This window comes from Thalia democratica, chromosome 5, assembly GCF_965202585.1.
Source record: "Thalia democratica chromosome 5, ktThaDemo2.hap1.1, whole genome shotgun sequence".
NCBI lineage: Eukaryota > Metazoa > Chordata > Thaliacea > Salpida > Salpidae > Thalia > Thalia democratica.
In genome coordinates this window covers 71,769,235-71,794,085 of record NC_139169.1, presented here as the reverse complement: position 1 = coordinate 71,794,085, position 24,851 = coordinate 71,769,235, and the positions used below count along the sequence as shown (strand labels likewise).

The following is a 24,851-nucleotide window of genomic DNA, read 5'->3' as shown; positions in this document are numbered from 1 at the left end:
CTATATAAAATAAGATCAACTTGTAAAAATATTACATGGCAACCCCCCCCTATAGCCTTAATTTTTTTAATGGACTTGAAAAAAATCAGGACAGTTTTTTTTTGACTCAAATAGTGGCAACCCTGTTTATTTTTATATTTTTATTCAATGGCTACTATAGAATTTTTTCTTATAGTGCAAGAAATGTTTTCTAAAACTTGAAGTCGATTTAGTAAAAAGCAAAAAAAAAGGGTTCTAAAAGTATATATAAATTCCAAAGAAAGTTCACATTAAAAAATTATAGTCTATGGTTTTTTTTTGTGACTACATCTCAAAATTTATGAAACACTTATGTTATTTAAAAACCTATGTATAATTTGTTTTTAAGCCTTCTTATAATGTTGAAGTTGTTTTTTTTGTTTTTATCAAAAAAAAAAAACTGCCCCCTACACACCACACCCCTAAACTAGAACTTTTGAAATTTTTGCTACTTACATAGTTATGCAATGTTAAAGAAGCTTTTATTTATTGATTTTTTTAATATTAAAACGTTTTCAACTATCAAGTTACTTAAACTGACAGTACATAAAGTTATTTATAGAAGGAGCAAACCTGGACTCATGCTTTAATTTGAAAAAAAATAGTATATCTTGAAGTATTTTTTACTAATGCCTTGTGATAATATTTAAAACTAATTTGGTAGACTTAAGACATAGACTGAAAATTTTAACAATTTATAGAGTTGTCATACACTAAGAATACTCATGACAGGATAACAGAAAGCAGTTAGAAATTATTAAAAAACTCAGCATGACCAAAGACAACTCATAATTACCCAAGATATTTTTTTTAACTCATTGTAGTTTTAAGGATTTTGAAAACATCAGGCTTGTTTTTTTCCAAGATCTTAAATGAGATTTAGTTGATCTAGTTTAATTTTTTTTTAAACAAATTTTCATCAAGAATTTGTTCTTTATTGGTTTTGAAAAGTTTATTTAATATTTTTAACCTTTAGCTAGCTTTTCAGTACTTCAAAAAAAATTGAGGTTTTTATTTCAAATCTAAAATTAGTATTTATCCCATATTAAACAAGATAATAAGAAAGATGATTTTTATGTCTCAGAAATATTTTAACAAACATGATTTGCTCAAAGAGGTTGTCTGTGCTTAAAATAAAAATTTCGTAATAAAAAAAAAAATTATAAGAAACAGTTAAGAGATACAAGTATTAAATTACATGGTTATGTTAAAGTATCCACATATGTTTTTTAAATCTTAATTGATTTAAACTTTAAATATTAAATCTTTAAAAATTAAATTTTTCATAAACATCAAATGCAGAAGCATATATACAGTTTTATCCTTTTTATTATTTAAAAGAAAAATGGTCCAAGGTATAAGTAATTTGCAGCAGAGGCTCTAAAATACTTTTAAGATTTAAAATATTTCAGAATAATAACTCAGGCTATTTTAAGGTCACTTAGGATAGTTTTTTTATTCAAAGATTGGGAACCTTGGAATTATTTAAATTTATAAAATCAGTTAGTTTTGTTAGAATATTTTCTTAAAAACTAAAAAAGAAAAAATAAGATTAATTGTCTCAAAACAAAGTGTTACTAAACTCTTTTATTTTTAAGATTAAAGAAACTTTTAAATGTTTAACAGAACTTTCAACTTTATATTTTTTGTTAGCTATTCATTAAAATATATGTCTGTGACTTGTAAAAAAATGCTTATCAACATTTTAGCAGAGAAATGACACACAAATTTTTTTTTTAATTTAAAATAAATGTAACACAGTTGCTTTATAGCAGTTTAACAAGTTATTTTGTTTATTTTGCTTAGCAATCTTTCAAAAGCTCATCAGCTAAATATATTTATTGTTTTACAAGATGCCTTACTAACCTTTTTAAAGCCATATAGAGAATTTTTTTTTCTAATCAACAATAGCTTTAATAGAATAGGTTATACATAAAAATGTTTATATTATGTTTTTAACTCTTTGATATGTAGTCAGTTTTGTGAAAAAAAAAACTGTTATGTAAACTAATTTACTTGAACTTTTTATTTTATATTTTATCGGAAAGTTAAGCTTCATCAAAAATTTATTTGCTATCTTAAAGCTAAAGACATAGATTTTTCAAACAATCATTAAATAGTAAAAGATATGTTTGTGACAGAGTTACCACTTTACAAAAAATCCTGGAAAAACCTGGTTATCACAAAATTCTGGAAAAACCTGGAATTTGAAAATTTAGGCAAAAAAAAAAACCAGGAGTTTGGGAAATTTTGAAAAAAAACCTGGAATTTTGAACTAAAATCACTACAAAAACCTGGATAAAACTGGAATTTTTTTAATTTTCACATGTACAGTAGTAAAATTTGATAGGACTCAAAAAACTATCATATAAATAAAATCTTGTCATTATCAAAGTTTTTTTTATAAAAAAACATACTTGAAGTAGATTTACAGTATCTTTTCAATGTTTTTATATTGTTTAACACAGATTTTTACCTTAAACATAACTTTAAATTAAAAATAGACCCAAAGATGTATACTTTTAGAAACCAGGAAAAAATTCAGAAAACCTGGAATTTCTTTGAAAAAACAAGTGGCAACCTTGTTGTGGTGGAATTTTAAGATACTAAAAAATAAAGTTGTAGATGATTTAGTTTATTCAAAAAAAGTTTATTTTGGTAAAATGAATTTAATATCAGTAGTGTACTAACTATGAAAACTTGAAAAGTACTCCTTAAAAATTGATAGAGAAGGTTACTCTTTTTGTAAAACAGTATTTTTTTGTCCTTTTAATTTGCCCTTTTAACCTAATTAACCACCATTTAGTATTTAAAATTTTTACAATGTGTTTTTCCATATAATTATTTTATCATAAGTTTAACTACTTTTTTTGCACGGTTTGTCATTTTATAAAGTTTTATATTACAGAACTGCAGTTTGATATTCTGTTTGGCAGTGAAACTTAGTAACTGTCTGAATATTGTAATAAGTATTTTGTAATGTATAAATATTCATTTTGAATTGCTTCCTTTGTTAAATTTGTATCAACCATATGTTTAGTAAGTTTATCTTTACTCTAATTAGCAATCAACTTTAAGTTTAATTAAGTTTATTTATTTAAAATAAATTTAGGGTAGTTTTTAGTAGCCTCAAAATAAATTTACTTTTGTTACAGACAATTAATTAACACAATGAAATTGTAATTTATAAAATACAATTAAAATGAATTTAAAACTACTTTTCATTGTTTACATCTTGCATTTGATCTTCAATAACATTAACGCTTCAGATAAGTTTTATGAGACGGCAAATTTTGATGTCTTGAACAAAAATCAGCTGTACACCTACTTAAACTTCACTGTAAAATCTCCACAATCAAATTTCCAATCAAAACACTATCACCTTTTTCCGCGCTCCTTGGGTGAAATAGTAAAGAAGTACAAGGTAGTTTACTTTAACTAGAGTTGAATAAAATTTATTATCTACCATGTAGTATAATTAAAGTTGTTCAATTTAAAAATTAGGTAATTTTTTTGTACAAAGTTTTATTTTCCAATCATTTTTTGTTTTAATAAAGTAGTTTCAATTTTGAAATTGCTACAAAAGCAATTTTTAAGACAGCACACACAGTAAAACGCCATACAAACATTTAGAGTTATTATTTTTTATCAAACATACGCCTTCCCAGGTAAACGAGCTGCACTTCACACTGACCAGAGGAGTGTGGAGCTGGAAAAAGCAACGGGATTCCCCGTCACCAGCCGGCGCTCAAGTGTGCGCCTGGTTCAAAAAAGACGCATTGGACGTTGACAAGCGGTGGAAGGGACTGATCGCCTCCATATCAGCTCTCCTGTGCACCTCCATTGCCGACATGCCGCCAGACATGACAATCACCACAAGCAAGAGTTTCAAGCCTCAAGGTCATTATAGTGAGAAGGATTCTATGTACATGAGGTACACAAACGTGCTGGGAGAAAACATCTGCACAGAGAACTTGACCCCCTGGAAGAAACTGCTCCCATGCTTCTCTTCCAAGGGAGCCGCCTCCCTCGTGGGCTCCATGGCCTTTCACAAGAGCTACTACTTCTCAATAGGTCTCCACTTTCATTCTGAATGTGCTGATCACGAATGCAGTGACAGCTTGGTGGTTTTGAGACAGGATCTGACGTCTGTTGTGAAGCTGGAAGGTGACAAGTCACCCAACAGCGTGTTCAACTCAAAAGCCACTTTTGGCGTGAACCTGGCATCTTCTTGTGGACTGGCCAGCACCAGTGAAGTGAGGATTGCAGACAGCAAAGGCAGCTTTGTCACTCCGAAGGGTTTTGAGTTCAATGATGGTGAGCACACTTTGGACATGCACAAGAACTTCTCTAAAGTGATCAAGCTCAGAAAGGAGTCAGGTGAAGTAGAGCTGAATTCAATAGGGGAGAATGGCATCACAAACAAATGTTTTGTGGTGGAAAAGGACCTGAACGGCCGCATGGTGTGCACAATCAAAAGTTTGTATAATGAAAAAGTTCCTGTTTCTTTCCTGCAAGTGTTTCCGTGGCTCTTACACGTCAGGTCGAGCTCTTTGGAACTTAAAAACAGCGAGAACGTTGACATTAAACCAGCTTTCATCAGCTACAAACCCAGCGAGTTCAGGAAGTCATCGTCAGTTCTGACCGTGGACTTGCTCATGGAGCCGGGATCAGAAGTCACTCTGAGTGTTGAGTTCCAGAAAGGGTTCCTGAAATGGTACGAGCATCCGCCGGCAGCCCACCAAGGGTTGTACATCAGCCCTTCAGTGCTGACCTTCGTCCTACCCAACAAAACATCAGCTCACAACGTCTACAGCCAGCCGCTGCTGGTCAGCTTGCCAGTACCCGACTTCTCAATGCCCTACAACGTCATATGTTTTGTGTCAACTGTGATTGCCATCTGTTTTGGCCAGCTGTACAACATCAGCTCCAAGCAGGTCAAGTTTGCTGAAAAACCCAAGCCTCCCATAAAGAAGTTGATTGACGGTGTTGCCGATAAAGTTAAAAAAATTAAACACTTTGTCAGGAAGCCAGAAGTGACTGTAGACAAGAAAATTAGTTGAAACATTTTTTTAAGCACTTGTTTTGTTATTTATTAATACATCTAAATCATATTGCTTGTAAAACATATTTAAGTGTTTGTTGTTATTTTTTGTAGCTTAAAGATTTATATTTTTTATGCACATTTTAATACACATGTTAAGTTATAATAAACAACTTGAGACACTTTATCCACTTTTACTTCTGTATATAAAGGTAAGAACAGGAAATATACTTAAATTTACATTTTCATAATATATTATACAGTTTAAATCTAGTTTCATCTATAAAAAATATAAATACATTCCTTATGATTTTTACTCAGTTTTTTGTTTTCCACAGCAACTTTATAAAACAAATTAAAATGTCTTCGAGAGCGTTGAGAAAGTTACGAGCTGAAACAATTGAAGACGACCTCAAAGTTGGAGAAGCTGAAAGCAAAGAAGAAGTTGAGGAAGAAGAAGAAGTTAAAATGACTTTCACCAACAAGTTTTCCATGGTTTGATTTTAATGTTAATTAGAATTTACTTCGATTTCACTTTAGGTTTTTAAAAATTAGTTGGTTTTAACATGCTTCAGGCTTTTAAAGTTTTGTGAGGATAGTTTTTAGTGTAAGATTTATTATTCAAATTAATTTACCTTGTTAAATGTATTTAATGGTTTTATTTCATAGTTTTATTAAAGTCTATAAGAAAGTTGATTTGAAATTAATGTAGTTTTGCCAATATTTCAAAATACAATATAACATTTTAAAATAGTTACACGAATAATATTTTTTAGCTTGTTTTGTTATTTATATATCTATTTTTTCCAAAAGCATTCAAAGTTAAATTTTTACATGTTTATCAAACTTCAGTTTTTGTTCTTTCAACACTTTTAATAACATTATAATTTGAATATGCATCATTTATCTACTGAAGTATATATTATGGGAAGGGTTCAAGTATGCACGATGGCACTTTTGGACGAGGGGCCATTTTTGCAATAAAAATAAAGAAAAAAGAAAAAATAAATAAAAAGAAGAAGAAAGTAAAAATAAAAAATAATAAAAAGACAAGTTAAAAAAAAAATTACTAACCAAGGGTAAAAGTTAGTGGTAACAGTTATAGTAAAAATAAAACCAAAAATAAAAATAACAAAAATTAAGTATCAAAAAATAAATAACTAATAAAAAAACTAAAAAAACAGTAACCGACCTCGGGTAAGATTTAAAGATAATAGTGATAGTAAATAAAAACTAATAAAAAAATAAAGTAAAAGGAATAAATAATTTTCAACTTGCGCAAAAGTGTCTTCGTTTAAAATTGACCCTTCGTGCAAAAGTCTCTTCGTGTAAAAGTGACCCCTCTTGCAAAATTTAGGCCGTGCAAAAGCGTCTTCGTGCATATTTGACCCTTCGTGCAAAGGTGTCCCTTTGTAAATATTAGACTCCTACCCACATATTGTATATCTTCATGTTTTTATAATCTTAAAATAAATTTATAGGATACAAGGTTTACCTTGTAACACTAGTAGTAAACATTAACACAAAAAGTAAAGTTTTAAATTTACATTTTCAAATGTTTTTTTCTTTATGTGTTACTTAAGTTCTATAATGACTTCTTCAGATCCAAATAGACGACGATTCGGAGCCCGAATCGGAAGACAAGGAAGAAGAAAAAGTAGAGGTGAAACCAGCAACGAACAAAAAGAAAAAGAAGAAGAAGAAAAAGAACAAGAAGAATATGGATAAAAGGCAGCAGGAATTAGTAAGACTGTTGACTAAAATGCCCGACGCCCCGTACCTGTTTATTGACAATAATAACGTGTATCCTGTTAAAAATGTCAATACGAATTTAAATAGTTGCGAGCGGGTAATTGAATAATTTTGTTTGATGTTTTTGCATTATATAAATTTTTATAATTTTCTTTAAAAATTAGATAGTTATTACGGACACTTTTATAAGTGCTTTTTTCTATAAGTTTAGTCCGGATTAATAAGTTTATTATAACTAGTGATGTACCGGACCCACACTTTCGGGTCCGGCCGGATCCGGACTTTTTTTTTCAAATTAGAATCCGAGCGGAACCGGATTCGGACTTTTTTTTTTCAAATTAGAATCCGGCCGGAACCGGATCCAGACTTTTTTTTCAAATTAGGATCCGGCCGGAACCGGATATCAGACAAAAATGGCAATATCCGGCCGGACCCGGATAGTGAGTCAGTATAAACTAGCCTGAGTCAGAATGAGGTTTTCAAAAACTGAAAAATAAACTTTAATCTAATAATAAGTACCAGAGCTAGCCACAAGAATGTCAAATTTAGGTGTTATTTTTAATTAAAAATCTGAAATCAAGTTCTGGAACAAGATTAACTAGAAAATCACAAAATATTGAAAACTGGATCAGCTCAAACTCATTCAAAATCTAAAAGAAAACTAGCCTGAGTTTTTATAAAAAACTAAACTAACCTGAGGCAGTCCAAGATTTTCTAAAATTCCCAAAAATTTTTTAAACTAGCAGGGTTGCCACTGTTTAAGTCAATAAAACTAGCTAGAGTGAGTATAAACAAGCCTGAGTCAGAATGAGGTTTTTAAATCTAATAACCAGTAGAACAGCAGCAAAGGTTGACAATTTGGTAGTAAAGTTGTGGACTGATTGTGGTACACTTAACTTATTAGTACTACCTATTATAATTAAATCCCACCTTATTTAATTAATATCTAAAAAATACTAAAATCTAACTGAGAATCTTTCTATAATCAGACACGATAGTTTTGAGTGAAGAATCTTTTATGTAAAACACAACAAGAAATACTAGCATATACAAAATTATTAATTACTTTACAAAAACTGGAAGCTATTTAAATCTATATCAAAAGACTTAAAACAATAAACTAAAAATTAAATAAAACTTTTAGTAAACAAAAAAATGTTAAGTTTTTAATAAACTAATAAACTATAAACCTGGCTTAAATATTTAAACAATTAAACACCAGTTGAAATATTCACTTGAAAAGAAAACACTACTTACAATATAATAAGCATTCACAAAAAAGTTCAAGATATTTTGTTGCTTCAAGCTGCACACCAAACTAACTAACTGCTTACATATAAACTTCCTGTCATGTTCTGATGTTTTGTTGCATCAGTATTTAGTTTGAAACATTTCGTCATATGATTCTCATTGGCTCGTACATTCAACCGTATTTACTATAAATATTCTCTAAGCTCAACTTTAAACAATAAATAATGCAAGTATTCATTCCAAAGTTTTAAATTTTACAACATATGTAAAGAGTTGCATTTCTGAAATGTTTATTCCATAGTTTAAATGTAAATAAATGTAAATTAGTCACGTGTACAAAATGAGGCAATCACGGTAGGTGTTTAATTTTAACTGACGAAAATGACTCTTTTAAATTTACACAGGATTTGTTTTTGAAAAAATACTTTTCAGTAAGCTCTTTTTTACTAACTAGATCCGGGTCCGGACTTTTTTTTCAAATTAGAATCCAGCCGGAACCGGATCTGGACTTTTTTTTTAAAATTAGAATCCGGCCGGAACCGGATCCGGACTTTTTTTTCAAATTAGGATCCGGCCGGACCTGGATATCAGACAAAAATGGCAATATCCGGCCGGACCCGGATAGTGAGTCCGGTAAATCACTAATTATAACATTTTTTTTGAAATGGTAAAGTGTACATTAGTTTTTAGTAATTGTTTTAAAAGTAATGTTTTCAGCAATTTTATTTGCTGCTGCATTAATTTTTATAATGAAATTTTTGTTTTTATATGAACAAAATAATTGAAAACTTTAAAGTTGACAGGGTTGCCATTTACTGAGGATATTTCAGGACAGTTTGAAATATTTGAAAATCTTAGGGTAATACAGACTAGTTTAAGATTTTATTAGAAAATTCAGGTCGACTCATATCAGTTAAGATTTTTTTGAATAAAAAATTCAGGATAGTTTAAGATTTCTGTAATTATCTGGTCAATTTCTTTCTAGGTTTTAAATGAGACGTAATTGAATTAGTTTTAATATTATCATATTTTATAACTGAATTTTTTTGAACAACTTGGTCTTTATTGATTTTAATACAATTATAATTTTTTGAAAGATATACAAACAACTCAGGATGACTCAGGCCAGTTTAAGATCACTCAAAACATTTTTATTGATATAAAAAGGGAAATCCTGTATTTAGTTTAAGTTTGTTGCAAAAATAAAGATAAAGATTCAAATAAATAAATAAATTCCATACTTCAAAGAAAAATTCTACTTTTAGGTTCAAAAAGATTAATCTAATCATTTAGAAAGAAAATAAATTTTGACTATTTAAAACTTACTAGATTGAAGTAATATTAATAACAAATTTTTTGTTCACTTTTGGATTGAAATACTAAAAAAGTTATTAACTTTTTCTAAGCAAATAATTATTTAGAAAAGATTCTCCTAATAAATATTCTATATTTTGATAATGAAGTGTAATTAGTATTTTATTTATTTTTACTACTAATATAAGTAGGGAAAATGATTAAATTATATATTTAAGTTTTAAAATTTTTTAGGATAATGTAAATGAATCAATTTCATCAAATTCTACCAAGAAACCAAAAGTAAAGCAATACAAATCAGTTTTGGATGTTGAACACAGGTTTGTTAAAATTTTGTAATTGTACTTGATTATGACGACATAGTTTTTTAAATAATAAAAATCTGATGGTTTTAGTCTACATACGTTCTTTTGGTAAAGCTTAAAGCAATTACCTATCAGTATAATTTTATGTAATATATAGCTTATTAGCTTATTTGTAATTTTTTTTTAATTAATCGAGTTTAAGTTGTAAAATAGCTTCTATATCTATAATATGAATAAATTTTGTAATTTTTTATAAGAAAATAACAAAAAGTTATTTATCTGTAACAATGCTTTATTCATATAAAAGCTGTAATAAATTAATTCTGTAACTGTGGATTACAGACATAAAGTATTTGGGTTAATTGAGCATTGATAAAAACCTATTCTGATTCAGTAAACTAAAAACCTTTTTATTATTCTATACTTTAAGGCCATAGGGGGAAGGGGTGGGGGGGTAAAACACTTTTTTTTACAAAAATTAACTTTGGCTTTTATATGAAAGCTTTAAGTTAATACTACAAGCCAGTTTTTATAAAATTAAAAAATTTCATTTAGCTTTTGAGATATTTTGGTTATCGTAAAAAGTTTCCTATATAAATGTATGGACCGCAAATTTTTTGGGGTAAATTTTCTCGGATAATTTAAAAATCACTAAAAATCTATCTCCTTCTTCATTTTTCAAGGAATCTTCTTTAAATTTTTAGGAAATGTTCCTTTTATTAAAAGTAAAAAAACTTTGCTTATAAATTTTAATAATTTAAAAAAATAAAAATTTTATGTAAAAAAAAAAAATTACAAAGTAATGTTTTTTTGTTATTGTATAAAGAATAAAATATAAAAGTTTAAAGAAGATTGCTTGAAAAATCTAGGAGGAGATAGATTTTAAATAAAATAGTCTTTTTTCGCTGTTTTAGTTTTCCCTTTCCATAGGGAACCTATTATGCGGCCCGACTTTGACTGGTCATATCTCAAAAAAAATAAAATTTTTAAAACAATAAAAAACATCTTGAAGCTAGTAGAATCTCTATAAAATAGTATAAACTTGAAAAAACATGGCAACCCCCCTATGGCCTTAAAATCAAGTTAAAATATTCAAAAGTAGTTTTCAGTTCAATTCAATATGTTTTCATTTAAATATATTAATAAACGGTTAATAACTACTCAATACCTTATCAAAATGAAATTTAAACTACTTAGAAAAATGTATATTTATAAGATTTTTATGACTTAATAGTAATTGGTCATTAAAAAGGAAAGTGTTTAAATGAAAGATTAAAACAAAAGTAAGTTAAAATATTGTGTTATAGCTTAGAATCAATGCTAATCGAAGTTAAACACACAAGTAGTTGCAAATTAAAAGATAGCTTTATATGCAATGTTTTACTTGCATTTCTTTTTAGCATTAATTTAATCAGTTGTTCCAAAGCAAAGGGGGTGATATCGTCCCTTTTTGGAAACCATTCATTTTTGATGAGAAACTGGTCGTTTATCAACGCTTAGAAATAGGTCATCTCTTTTGTCTTTCTGCAACCAGGATTGGTATCAATGATTTTCAGCGAAGTTAGAAAATATTTAAACCAGTAATGTTTTATAACAAGGAGTGATTAGGATGGTGATTATTGAGGTGATATTTTTTCACTAATTTTCCACTTTATTTTTTTAATACTTTTTGTCGAACTTTGCTGTAAAATTAATAATACCACTGTTAATTAACTTTTAATATGGTTTTAAGAAACATTAAATCATTGAAATTTTTACAAGTGCTTTTGGGCCATAGGGGGGGAGTCCACCTTAATTTTTACAAGTTGATCTTATTTTATGGAGTTTTATTTGAGCTATCAGATATTTTTAACCACTTGAAAAAAATCCCCTATGCCCTTAAATTAAAATAAACCTGTGCTCAAAATTTGTTTACTTATAGTCATAATTATTTATACAAAACAAAAGATCGACATCAAAAATGATTTACGTACAACTTATTGAATATTCAAAAGTTTAAGTATAACTTAACACCATTGCCAGATTAATTAATTATAAACTAATCTCAATTGAACTTAAATATACATTCCATTATATATTTACTATTTGAAATACATTTTAAAATTATATTTTTCCAAGCTCAATAAATTATAGTGATAATTAGCGTCAATCACTATAAAATTTATTTTAATGTCATCTTATCCTCTCCAGAAGTCAGAAGAAGAAGAGTAGCACGGCGTCACTTTGGCACGGTGTCACTTTAGCGCGGTGCGTCACTTAAGCATGGTGGGTCACTTTTACATGGCGTCACTTTAGTACGGGGATCACTTTTGCACGGTGTCACTTTAGCACGGGGATAACTTTTGCATAGCGTCAGTTTGTCACTGAGCGTCATTTTCGCACTATTTCTTTCTCTTCTACTTTTGCTTGAACCGTCTTAAAAAGTTCTTTTTTTGAATGAGCATTATCTTGAACAAACCAAACCTTTTTAAAACTTTATTTGAAAATTTTTCGATAATACTTTAAAATATAGAAATTTAGAACTCGGTAGTATATAAAACACGTATTTAAAAACTAGATTGAAAATTAAAAGTAAACACGCATTAGATTCATTATAAATTGAGACTTAATTTACGACTTTATTTTGGAACTGTTTTTATTTTTTTTTAAATGTAGTATTAAGGAAAGTTCAATCTCAAACATTCAATAAACAGTTTATGTTGTATAAAACTAAACTCAATAATTTAAGAAATATAGTTGTTTCAAAAAATAAGTATAAAGTTTTAAAGTTTTTTGGTCAATGATTATATTAATAAGGTTTATATTAATTAAACAGGGATTATATATTTATATTTACATTGAACGACAAAAACAAAACGCTGAAATCATTCGGTCCTAGGACCTGGTGCACGAAGAACCTTTCGGTTATCGAGTCGCACACCACGGATACATTTTAATGTCATGTCCGGGACAGTACTTGAAAGCTTTTCTTACTTTTACTATACTTTTTAGCCTAAAAGTATGAAATTGAAAACTTAAGAATGTTAAGGTTATTATATTACCAAATAAAATAAACAGTGTAATAAACATTATACATTAATAACCAAATCGGTAACTAATAATGCTCTAAAAGTCTCTCAAATCAGACTTTAATCTGTTTTTAACCAATTTTGCTTCGTAGTACTTTGACTTTTTATTTTATTTTGAAAAATCTTAGCTTTCTTTTAATTGAAAAAAAAGTATGTTATTACATTGATTAGTTATTATCTTTACTAACTTATTGTATTATATTTTTAATTTAAAATGTAAATGACTACTAAGTAACAAACTTTAACATTTTTAGTTTTGATATTAACTAGCGTTAAAATACATAATCTATTACATCTACAAAGTACTAGAAAATATCAAAATATCCTTAGAAAACTAATAGACAAATTAAAACAAAAATCAAGCTTAAAAATCTTACAATTTTACAGTATTAATATATTTTGTTCATCTGTTAAATAAAAAGTTTCAAAAGTCTTTCTATTTAAAAGCTTTAGTTCTTGCAAAAATAAGGCTTCGTGCAAAATTGACCCACCGTGCAAAAGTGACCCTCTACTAAAAAGATTCCTTTCAAAAGTGACCCACTGTGCTAAAGTGACGCACCGTGTGAAGATGACGCCGTGCAAAAGTGACCCACTGTGCTAAAGTGACGCACCGTGTTAAGATGACGCCGTGCAAAAGTGACCCACTGTGTTAAAGTGACGCACCGTGTTAAGATGACGCCGTGCAAAAGTGAACCCTTGAGCTAAAGTATTGCGTGCAAAAGTGACCCTCCATGCTTAAGTGACACCGTGCAAAACTGACTTAATGTGCAATAGTGACTTAATGTGCAATAGTGACGCACCGTGCTGAATTGACGATCCGTGCTAATGTGTTGCTGTGCCACTCGGACACCCACCCAGCTTGAAGACGTAGATGTTTTGAAACTAAAAAAAATTGATTATACTTTCAAAATAAAAAACAATTAAAGATACCGAGTACCATCTTTAAATCTCTTTCGGCACTGGAAGACTACGAACAAATTTTTGGCATGTTAAATGCACCATATTAATTATAAGAAACTTATATGAGTAAAATCAAACTCTTAAACATAATTTAAAAGGCACCTGAAGATCGAGAACGAGCAGCAGAAGATCTTCGGGGTGAAGAGGAGCGTGGCGAAGAAGAGGGGGAGGAACCAGCACCAACAAAATGGCGGGAACATCAACGCCACCATGTGGCTGACCCAGATCAACGAGTTCGTCATGCTCAAGAGCGTCGGGCTGACTATGAAACTGCTGGACACCGATGGGTTTGTTGTAATGTTGAAAATATGTATGAAACTGTTAGAAACTGAGAGATTAGTAGTTTTTTTGGTTTCATATTTTGATTGTAGTTGTTTATAAATAGTGTTGGTGCATGATTTACAGAGAAGGTAAATATAAAAGCAATTAAGGTATTTTTAAGTTGCTAGATAACAATATTTTGTGATTTTTTATCGGTGTAGATTTAAACATTTGTTTTATCATTCATATAAATCTTGCATACACTATCTTAACTGAAACTACTATGATTTACAAAGTAAAAATTAGTTTATAATAAACTGCATACTGAATTATTAAATTACATTGACAATGTAATGCATTTGACTAGGAACACATTCTTTAATATCTAATCTAAAGCTTATAAATATTAATTTGTTGCAGCGACGGTACGATGCATTTCAAATACGAGCACAGTAAAGAGTACCAACAATCGCAATTCCAACTGATTGATGCGGTGGAATCATACCACCACGCGCCTTTGGAAGTTTGTTTAATTAATTTTTTATAATAATTATTTTATTATTTTGATATTTATTAGTTTGTATAAGTTTTTTATTTTCGTCTCAACTATTTAATCTCACGTATTATATTGTTAACTTTGTCAGTTTTCATGGAAAATTCTTGTTAGGCTGTGTTGATTCATATAAGTATATTATATAATTAATTATATATTATTATATTATTATAAAATAATGTATATGTTCTAAATGATAGATTAACATTAGTTATTTACAAACTGAAACGTTTAAGGCTGCAAGAGAACAACTTGACTTTTTATTTCTACTCAGCAAATATATTTTTATCACGGAATGTTATATTTTTTATTAACCGTTGAACATTGTAGAGTTAGCTATGCACATCTGTACTTTTTTACATTAGTAATTGGTTATATTCGTCATAAGTAAAAATAAAATACAAGTTGTGTGTGAAATAGTTTTAAATATTATAAGTCAGCAAAACAAATGTTGATGTATATGTTCATAATAAAAATAAAAAATCATCTTAATTTTATTCTTTCATGGCAATTTATTAATTTCTGTGAAAACATTGAAAAGGATTATTTTATTCTTACAGAAATTGCTCTTGTCTATACAGTATACTACCGCTTAAGTACGCACTTTTTTTGGTACGCATCACGCCTTAAGTATGCACTTATCCAGAAAGACAAAGTAAAGGATGTTATACTAGAACTTCAAGAAATTCCAGTTTTTTTGCTTAAATTTTCAATCATCAAGTTTTTCCAGATTATTTTATGTTTCCAGGTAGAATGGCCAACCTGCTGAGTTAGCCTGATACTTACACAACTTTTAAACTAGGGTGAGTAATCCTGAGTAGGCCAAGTGGCCTGAGATTGAGACAGTCCTGTTATCAAATGTTAACAAACTAAATACTTATGTAGTGGTTGCAGAAAAGTAAAAAGTATAATGATATTTGAGCTGTAATGCTATAAAATAAATAAATCTAGATGACAAAGTTAAAAAAACCTACATATACAAAATAGTTAAGTCATAATTTAATTTAAATGCACATACATTGATGTTTTGAAAATGTTTGGTAAACACAAAGTAGTTTGGTACTTTCTCTCTAACAAAACAAAATGTAGCTTAATATATTTTTTAAATCATTGACTGACATTGACTTTCTATAGTAAATGTATGTATTAATTATGTAGAAGCTTTTTAAAGAAAAAATAAATCATATTAAAGCCTATTAAAAAAATTTGCCAATTAGAATTATGTTTTAAACGTTATTTAAAATAAATGACTTGTTATTTGGCTTAATTATTTGGTGGCTAGTTGTAAGAAAGAAAACAAACAACTAAATTTCATATTATACTATATCGTCAAAAAGTACGCACTACCCGTGCTAAGTACGCACTTTTTGGTCGGGTTCAATTTGCGTACTTAAGCGGTAGTGTACTGTATTTACAAACATTGAATAAGTTAATATTGTTTTTGTTTCTCACAGGACCTAATACGGGTTGGAAAAGCTAATGTGGATTTATTTATTTGTTTCAGCAATTACCTTTCCATGAACGAAGAAATATCCCATGCAAGGAGCTATATTGGTATGTGTTTGTTAGAGAAAAAAAACATTTATGATGAATAATTATTTTTAACAATTTGTTATAGTCCTATTGCTAGTTTTAATTGGATGCAAAAAATTTTATAGGAATCAAATTGTTTTAAAATTTAAAACTTTTTGTTTGTTTATGCAAATAGTTATCCTGAAAAAAATAATTGCACATAGTTTTATTAGTTTTTGATTATAAATATAGTATAACATGATTTCACATCTTTGTGCATAAGTATATTGGTAAAAATGTATAATTTGTTTTTGAAAACTTTATAAGTATATTGAAAATTGTTTTTTTCAGCAAACAAAGTCAATTATTTAATGCAGCTCAAAGCACTTTTTCGTATTAGACTGCATGTAATTTTAAAATGTGTAGGTGTAGTAATCCTACCATGTAAAAAATTAAACTAAAACTTTTTGTGTATGTTTGTACATAGTTCTTACTAAAATGTATTTAAATCAAATTTAATAAGTTTTGCACATAACTATTTTATTTTATTTAAATTTTATCGAAAGTCTTAAACGATAGAAACTTTTTGCAACCAAGTATAAATTATAAAATTGAAATATTTTTTTGATAGAAAGAGCATTGTACGTACTGGAGAAAAGTTTTCATTCCTTGTTCAATCTGGCCACTGGAAAGTGCCGTCTGAGTTATTTGTACCCCGAAAACAGGTTATAAATTATTATACGATAGTTATAAGTTGTAATTGGAACAGTGTTTAGGTTGAAACAAAAATAAATAAATTTTATTTACTTTAACAGATCAACTTTTTCGTGTTCATACAAACATATTCATTATTTAGATCCATAGATAAATTAAATAATTTTAACATATCAATTTTTGTGTTTATACAAACATATTCATTATTTAGATCAATAAATAAATTAAATAATTTTAACAGATCAATCTTCTTGTGTCTATTCAAACATATTCATTATTTAGACCCATAATTAAATTAAATAATTTCAACATATCAATTTTCGTGTTTATACAAACATATTCATCATTTAGATCAATAAATAAATTAAATAATTTTAACAGATCAATTTTCTTGTGTTTATTCAAACATATTCATTATTTAGATCAAAAAATAAATTGAATTGATTTTTACAGATCAATTTTCTTGTGTTTATTCAAACATACTCATTATTTAGATCAATGAATAGATTAAATAACTATAACAGATCAATTTTCTTGTGTTTGTTCAAACACATGCATTATGTGGCCCAGAGAGGTTGCAACAGAACTGCGCTGGAACTTTGCAAAGTTTTGTACAAGTTAGTTTATAATCTGCTATTGAATTATCTTTATATTAAGTGTTTAACTCCGTTTCACCAGAATAAGATTGTTAAAGCTTTCAGAAACATTCCTGGTTTTTGAATAAACTATCATTTAGGCTTATAGATTTCATAACGTTCTTATTCTTAAATTTTATAAGTTATTCTTTTTAGTCTTGTTCTATCAATTATGTGTTAAAAAAATGCATACCAAGACTAAGTACTAGCACCAAAATTTGTACTATTATTCTACTTCTTATAATATAAGTTTAGTTTTTTCATATTAAAATATCAAAAAAGAGTAAAAAATGGTATACATTTGACACAGTGTTTTAAACTCCTTTAATTGAGTTTCTAGTAGTTTTGGTATTTTAAGTAAATAAAGTTTCATGTTGTCTTGATTGTTTAAATTAAAAGTATTTTATAAACCATATAGTATAAGTAAAAGAATAGAACTTAAATACTTTATGGTAAAATAATGTTTCTAACAGTTAAACAGATTGTGTTTCTAATATTTTTATTTATATATTTTTACTTAGTTTCGACCCGAAAGAAGATCCACTTGGAGCCACACTTTTATTGGATCAGTTCGCTATAAATTGCGGAAACTTTCAATTCATTAAAGATTCCATGGAACAGTGGGGTGTTAGTTGTTGTAAATTTGCTGCTTTAATGTTTTCTTATAACCCAACGAGTTGTAATTAATATCAAGTTACAGTTTACAAAAGATTCTATGTATGTAGTTGTTAATAAATTATTTTAATTTTTTATTTTTTTGTTTTTTTCTAACAAGACGTTGTTTTGTGTTTTCCTGTATTAAATAACTTTTGTTAGAAATTTAATGTTTATTCAATGAAGACTGATAAAGTTATTCCAATAACATATCCTTAAAATTTGAAATCACTTAACTATCTGGAACCAAATAAAAATTTGGTTACCAATATGCTTTAGAAGTAACCAGTAACTCTATTTGAAAAATTCATAGCAACTAAATAAAGTTTTTATTTAATTGTTATCAACTCTCTACTATAGGTAATTTTAGTAACAACTTACTTCTTATCAGGTATTAAATCAGTAAAATAAATAAAACACTGATTGGTAATATCAATATACTTTAGCAGTCTAAATAGTTAGGTAACTGAGCTTTTACTTAATAGAAGTGTAATAAATCTTATATGTTAATTAGAAAAATCAAAGTAATTATATAGTTACCGAATAGTTAACTTAAAAAGCATAATAAATTTAATTTAAATGATTAATATAACTTCAGAAATGGAAACAACTGGACAAACTGCCAAACTGGGCTTTTTCATCTGCTTTGGCTGAATGGCATTTAGAAAAAAATAATGATAGCAAGTTATTACAGAAGGCAATTATTAACTTCCCTACTGTAAGTTTTACATTCAACTAACTCAATATTTTGTATATATGCTTGATATATTCTGAGCTGTAAGTTTTATACTTGAGACTTTATAAGTAATAAAGGTATATACCGTTTGCAGTTTTAATTTTTTTACTCGAATTTTAGATTATCTAATTAGATAGTGTTAGTTTAATAATTGCAAATATTCAATGACGTCATTGCATTACAGGTTGTGATAAAATTGTTGGAAAAATGCTCCGTACAGCCAGACAAGCGGTTAGCAGAAAGTGTCGAGTTTAACTCTAAAGCTAATGAAAGGTAATTGTATATATATTTTTTTTTTTCGATTTTAGTATTTTTTTGTTATGTGCTTTTGTTAAGACCTTTGAATGTACAATAAAAACTGTTATTTTTTTAGTTTTAATAATTAAAAACTAAATTATTTGAACTTTGTAGAATATGTTTTTCTTTAATGTTTATTTGAAAGATGTACTATACAGGACTGCCTTAAATCCTAGAAAAACCTGAAATTTGACAACTTAGGTTAAAAAAAACCTGGAACTTTAAACAATTTTTACATTTTAAGTGGTTAAATTTTGAATTGATACGAAAAAAATCTTTCATATACATAATTTTTTTATCAAATAATATATATCTAATGTAAAAACTTATTTAGAGTAGCTTTACAGTGTCTTTTCAATGTTATTTTACTATTTAAAGCATTTTTTCTACTTTAAGTTTAATTTTGTACCAAAAATGGACCAAAAAAATGTTTCTCAAAAACCTGGAAGAAATTTAAAAAAAAACTATGACAATATGAGTATATAAATATCCGAAGTTGATTAAAGACTGAAGAGTGTTTGTACGTAGCTGCATAACAGTTTGATACTTAATTAATATTACATTTTTTATTAAAAAAAACTTCAATATCATACCACACATATGCGTTGAGAAATAATAATTAAAAAGTTTAATTTTTAATTTATTACTTAACAATATTTCTAATTATCAAATTACATAAGACTGCTTTATTTATTTCACTTGTGTGTTAAAATGTGCTACATTCCAAATGCTTCAACTTCAGTTGTATTGTAAAATAAAAAAACCTTATTACATCACCTGCTATAATTTTTTTAATTTTCATCATGTTCATTATTACGTCACAATACGCAGCACGTCGGACAGCCTGGCCCTGCTGGTGCACCTGTACGTTGAGAGGTGCTACATGAGCTGGAAGGACGGGGAAGTGTTGAGGTGGATGGAAAGCAACGTGAACAAGGTCCTCGACATGATGGAGGGCGAACAGTGGGAAAAAATATGCGACGTTGTCGGGTATATTTTGTTATTATGTTTGTTTTTAACAGGTTGCCAAAAAACCTGGAATTTGACAATTAAGGCTAAAAAACTTGGAATTTTTAACTTTAACATGTTAATCGAAAATCGAAATAATAAAATTTCGATTTGACACAAAAAATCTATCCTATAAATAATTAACTTTTGTCTTAATCATTTTTTTTTTTTAAAGTATTTAAAATAGCTTTAGAGTATCTTTTTAATGTTTTTATACCATTGAACACAGTTTCTTACCTTAATCTTAACTTTAAACTGAAAATAGACCCAAAAATGTGTACTTTTAAAAACGTGGCGAAATTTTGAAAACCTGGAGAAAATTTTCCGAAAACATTTAACAACCTTGTTTAAAGTAAAAAAGCGCATAAAACACAGTTGCTGTATTTAAATATTTAATGTTTTGTGTTAACCAACTACGTTTTTAACAACCTAGCTTATTAGATACTGTAATAACTAAAACAATTAAAATTTTTATGTTATGCAACATTTTCAGATTCGTAAGCACTTGTGATTATATTTATTTTTAAAATTGATTAAGTGCAGTTTGATGCAACGAGACAGTTGCAAAAGTTAAATGGTTAAACTAATCAGAAAAAGTAGTTTTTTAAAACAATAGTATCTAATATTTGCATCGTAGATTAATTTAAGTCTGTAAACTTTTATTACTATTCAAATTTTCTAATGATTAAAAGCTTAGTATTTTGATGTCAAAAAATTGTTGCTAAATAATTACATTAAATAAAAACAATTTTTTTATCCATATTTTTCACCGTTTTTGGAGTTTATCTGGGCAGAAGATAATTTATTATATTTAAAAACACAGTTATTGAATTAAAACTAGCATATATAGTGATTTGTGTTACAAAGTTAGTATTTATAGAACTAAAATCGGTAACATTTGGTAAAACAGACATACAAAAAGATTTTCTTTTCCTTTTCTTAAGTCTTAGACTGTTTAAATCAGGGTTTTCCAAAGTGGACCATTTTATAAACTAAGGGGCCATAAGCTGCACAGGGGCCTAGGGGGAGTGACTAGTAAAGGGGCCATAAAGACACAGTTTAAAAAATACACTGCATATTTTGAGTTCATGATAAAGAGCAAAAAAAAGTTTCAGGCGTATTTAAGGGTATTTTTTGATAAATCTATTGGAGGGGGCCATTGTTTTTTCTTTATCTTCAAAGGGGGCGTTATAAAAATGAAGTTTAAGATATCCTGAATTGAATATTTTCTGTAATTTATTTTGGTTGTCTTTCAATTAACTATATGACGTTAAAATATGCAATCTTTTTGTTATTTTTCAAAAATCAAAAAACTTATACTTTTATTCACGACAAAAAGTACCAGTTAGATGTGTAGAATTTTAAGTAGAAAAAAAAATATAGTCTATTTTTGAGTTTTTAAGGTTTGCTTATTATCATTTTAAAGCATTTTATATTTTTAAACATATTTAATAAAATATTATAGTTTTTTTACACTACGGAGTACAATTAAATTCCTACAAATAATGCAGAAAACAAAAGAAAATTTTTAGTAAAAAAAATTAAGTTTTTGTAGCAAGCCAATAACTCGTATGAAAGCATGTAAATCTGTCAGACTAAAAAAACTTTTTTTTTCACAGGATGGAATACAAGCCAGACATGTATGTTTTGTTCGAAATAAGAAACAAAAGAAGGCATTTGTATCAGAGAGCCCCACTAAATATATACAGACACGCAACCATATGCAATGTCGATGGAGTTACCAAATACATACCCCGCGTTTGCCTACTTTATATTTACAATTTAACAAATACCTTATATTTGTTTCCTATCATTTTGTTTTTGTATCATTTATCACACAGTAATGTTTCACTGTGTGTAAAACACAATAGTCTTATACATATATAAGTTAAATAATTGAGGCTAATATTGAAAAAAAAATAAATTATCTGTGAACAAAACTTTTTTTTCACATGTGTTTTATAGACAGTTAGTTTTTATAAAGTGTCAACTAGATCAGTGCTTCTGAAATGGGGTTCCGCGAAGCCTTTCGAAATTTAAAAAACAACATTTATTTAATTAAACATTTTATGTACGATTAAAATTAGGGGTTCCGCGGAAAAATTGAACTTTGGAAAAGGATTCCGCTACTAGAAAAAGGTTCAGAAGCACTGAACTAGACAATTGAATAAATTGAAAAAATTAATTAAATGTAAAATTAAAAAAAAACTTAATTTTTTCCACTAAATATGTTCTATAGACAATGAATTTTTATAAAGTGTCAACTAGACGGTTAAAAATTTGCATTATTTTTACAGAACATAAAGAACAAATCGTATGTTGCTTATGACCCGCTGCCCCCTCAAAACAGTAAAATTTCTTACAAGAGAGACGCCACTAATAGCACCAGGAACAACAACGCGTTGGTTTTTATATGTTCAAGTTGTTTTATTAACTGTTTTTTAAAAGTGTGTTTGTACATATAAACCGTAATTGCTGTCAAAAGTTTGTTGGTAAATAAATTTCCTGTATTTTTTATAACCTAAGCTAGTACTAAGAAAAAAAATAAAATGCTAACAAAGTAGATGAAGCTTTTGTTCAACTTAAATTGACTGTAAAAAAATTTGTAACAAAATAAAAGTACTTGAAATTATTAACGAAAGTCAAAACTGTAGTAGAAATATTTTATTAATAAAAAAATGATATCCTTTCAATAAAATAATGAGAAAAATAAAACACTCAAGTTAAATCACTCTTAATTTTTTTAGCAAATAAAAGTTAAGCTGTTTAAACAAAAACAGCTGTCAATAATAAAAAATCTTCAAAGCAACTTATCGCAGTCTTAAGCAAATTACAACTTAATTATAAAATTGAATAGAAAACAAATAAATTTAACTAAATTAAGGTAAAATAACTGAAGATTAAATTGTAGAACAAAAACAAGTAAAAATAAATCACAACTGTTTAATAAAAACAACCAAACCAATCAACAGTTCTGGTCATTCTAACTCCTCATTGGTCAACTCATTCATCAGGTCGATGATGCCCGGCTACGATGGGGAAAATCCCCAGAACCGGGAGGACACGAGGGGCTTGCAGGAGGGACTTTTGGAAGCGTGGCGTGACGTCATGGACGCCTTCAACGTTCAGGCGAACAATGAGGAGGGTGGTGCGGAGGAATTCGAAGAATTTGAGTAAAAAAATAATTAATTTAAAATAGTAAGATTAATTATAATAATAAAATATTTAGATTACTAAGATTTCTAGTTGAAATTTCTGATACAATTTTTTTGGTTAAGTTGAAAAGTGGAAGAAAAGTTGATCAATTGTTTAAAAAAAATGTGTATTAAGGTATACTTCAATGTTTAGCTCATTTTTTTATTATGTTTTTGTAAAATAAAAGTACAAATGGGGGGATTTTTATAATTAAGACTAAGATTTATAGGTTTAGTAAAGTTATATATTTTAGTTAATTATGTTAAAAAAAAATTTTTTTTGAGAAAATTCTTTCAATGGTCAAGTTAAAATGAATATATTTTAGTACAAAAATAACCAACTTTATATTTTTTCATTTTTTTATGATGAGCAAAACAAATTATAACTGTCAGACTCTTTAAGTGCATTACAACAAATATTTTATTAGAGTTTAAAGTTGATATACTATTTTGTAAAGGTATTTATTTGAGCTTTAGAAAAACTTTTATGATATTATGCGAGTAATTTCAATTTATTTTCTGAACTAAAAATATTTAAGAACTTTTTGTTACATAATAATTAAAGTTCCTTATTATTTTATTTAATTATTAAAGTCAAATAAAGCTTAATTTTTCTTGTTTAAGCGTTTAAAAGTTGATAGTGTTCTAAAATTAAATACATCATAATGTTGTAAGCTTCTTTGCAAACTATTTTTTCTATCAACCTAAAATGTTTCAATTTCTATTAAAAAAAAGGAAAATACATTAAATTTGGCGGATATGGTGTATTAACAATTTGTTCTAAAAAACATTTGTTACAAAAACTAGTTTAATTTTTAATATATTTAATTATATGGTGTCGACACTGCTATTTGTTTTCTTTTATATTTTTTGTGTTTATCTCTCTAATAAACTAACTTTAGTTTAGAAAATAAAATATCGAATCTAATTTTTAAATGTTATATTACTTAGAAAAATTAAACAAAAATTATCGACCTCTTTTTTTTCTTAGTTAACAAAATAAATAATTATATACTCTCAAGTTGCTTAAATGTTTATTAATAACTTAGATTAATATAAGTTTCTGCATTTTAAAGTTTAGACTCATCAAAGATACAATCTAGCATATATAGACGATTTAAGTAAAATTTTTTTTCTGATTTTAATTCATTTTTTAATCTAATAAGGTTAAAAGAGTTCAATTTAAAAAAAGTTTAGTGAATTTCGACTTATTTTACTACAAGGTTAAGAAACCTTTGTCAAACTTGTCAACTCAAATTTAACTTCTACTATTCACACCAGATATATTTCTTGATCTTAATTCAATTCTGAAACTTAAACTGGAAATAATTCTGAAAATAAATATGGTTTATTTAGAATCGATTGTCATACAAACAAAAAGGATATTTGTACGGCAGCATGATAGTTTCGACAAAAAGAGAATATAAACTATACATAAAATTACAATCATGTTTAAACAATGAGAAGTTAACATGTTTTACAAGGTATACATTGTATAATAATAAAAATTTTTATGGTAATCCTCATTAGTTTTTACACTCTTTTGTAATTGAGCTACCTTAAAATTTGCAACGT

The 24,851-nt window shown here is 27.7% G+C and overlaps 2 protein-coding genes across 4 annotated transcripts; both read left to right on the top strand.

Annotated features, from left to right (window-relative positions):
- Window positions 1-2,924: 2,924 nt before the first annotated feature.
- On the top strand, window positions 2,925-5,269 carry LOC145835623 (GPI-anchor transamidase component PIGT-like). 2 transcript variants are annotated; one of them, XM_082943298.1, is made up of 3 exons: window positions 2,925-3,057; window positions 3,288-3,442; window positions 3,687-5,269. In XM_082943298.1, exons 1-3 carry the CDS (start codon window positions 3,051-3,053, stop codon window positions 5,079-5,081), a joined length of 1,557 nt encoding a protein of 518 aa, XP_082799424.1. In that variant the 5' UTR covers window positions 2,925-3,050; the 3' UTR covers window positions 5,082-5,269. The 2 variants fall into 2 exon arrangements, with proteins under 2 accessions (XP_082799424.1, XP_082799422.1); XM_082943296.1 differs by lacking the exon at window positions 2,925-3,057 and having other exon boundaries at window positions 3,181-3,442.
- A 137-nt stretch (window positions 5,270-5,406) lies between these two features.
- On the top strand, window positions 5,407-23,773 carry LOC145835887 (ribosome quality control complex subunit TCF25-like). Of its 2 annotated transcripts, none has more exons than XM_082943638.1 (15): window positions 5,407-5,557; window positions 6,666-6,806; window positions 9,614-9,699; window positions 13,811-13,999; window positions 14,394-14,496; window positions 15,981-16,080; window positions 16,670-16,763; window positions 17,277-17,369; window positions 17,909-18,014; window positions 18,640-18,759; window positions 18,962-19,050; window positions 19,906-20,064; window positions 21,702-21,840; window positions 22,380-22,483; window positions 23,055-23,773. In XM_082943638.1, exons 1-15 carry the CDS (start codon window positions 5,423-5,425, stop codon window positions 23,257-23,259), a joined length of 1,863 nt encoding a protein of 620 aa, XP_082799764.1. In that variant the 5' UTR covers window positions 5,407-5,422; the 3' UTR covers window positions 23,260-23,773. The 2 variants fall into 2 exon arrangements, with proteins under 2 accessions (XP_082799764.1, XP_082799765.1); XM_082943639.1 differs by having other exon boundaries at window positions 22,380-22,487; window positions 23,055-23,087.
- The last annotated feature ends 1,078 nt before the right edge of the window (window positions 23,774-24,851 follow it).

Bases quoted from the DNA above. Each gene is read 5' to 3' on its own strand.
- LOC145835887 (XM_082943638.1), top strand. From the start codon at position 5,423: ATGTCTTCGAGAGCGTTGAGAAAGTTACGAGCTGAAACAATTGAAGAC. The intron at 16,081-16,669 runs GTATGTGTTTGT...TTTTTTTGATAG, and splicing joins CCATGCAAGGAGCTATATTG to AAAGAGCATTGTACGTACTG. The intron at 21,841-22,379 runs GTTTGCCTACTT...TTATTTTTACAG, and splicing joins TTACCAAATACATACCCCGC to AACATAAAGAACAAATCGTA.
- LOC145835623 (XM_082943296.1), top strand. From the start codon at position 3,221: ATGAATTTAAAACTACTTTTCATTGTTTACATCTTGCATTTGATCTTC. The intron at 3,443-3,686 runs GTAGTTTACTTT...ACGCCTTCCCAG, and splicing joins AAATAGTAAAGAAGTACAAG to GTAAACGAGCTGCACTTCAC.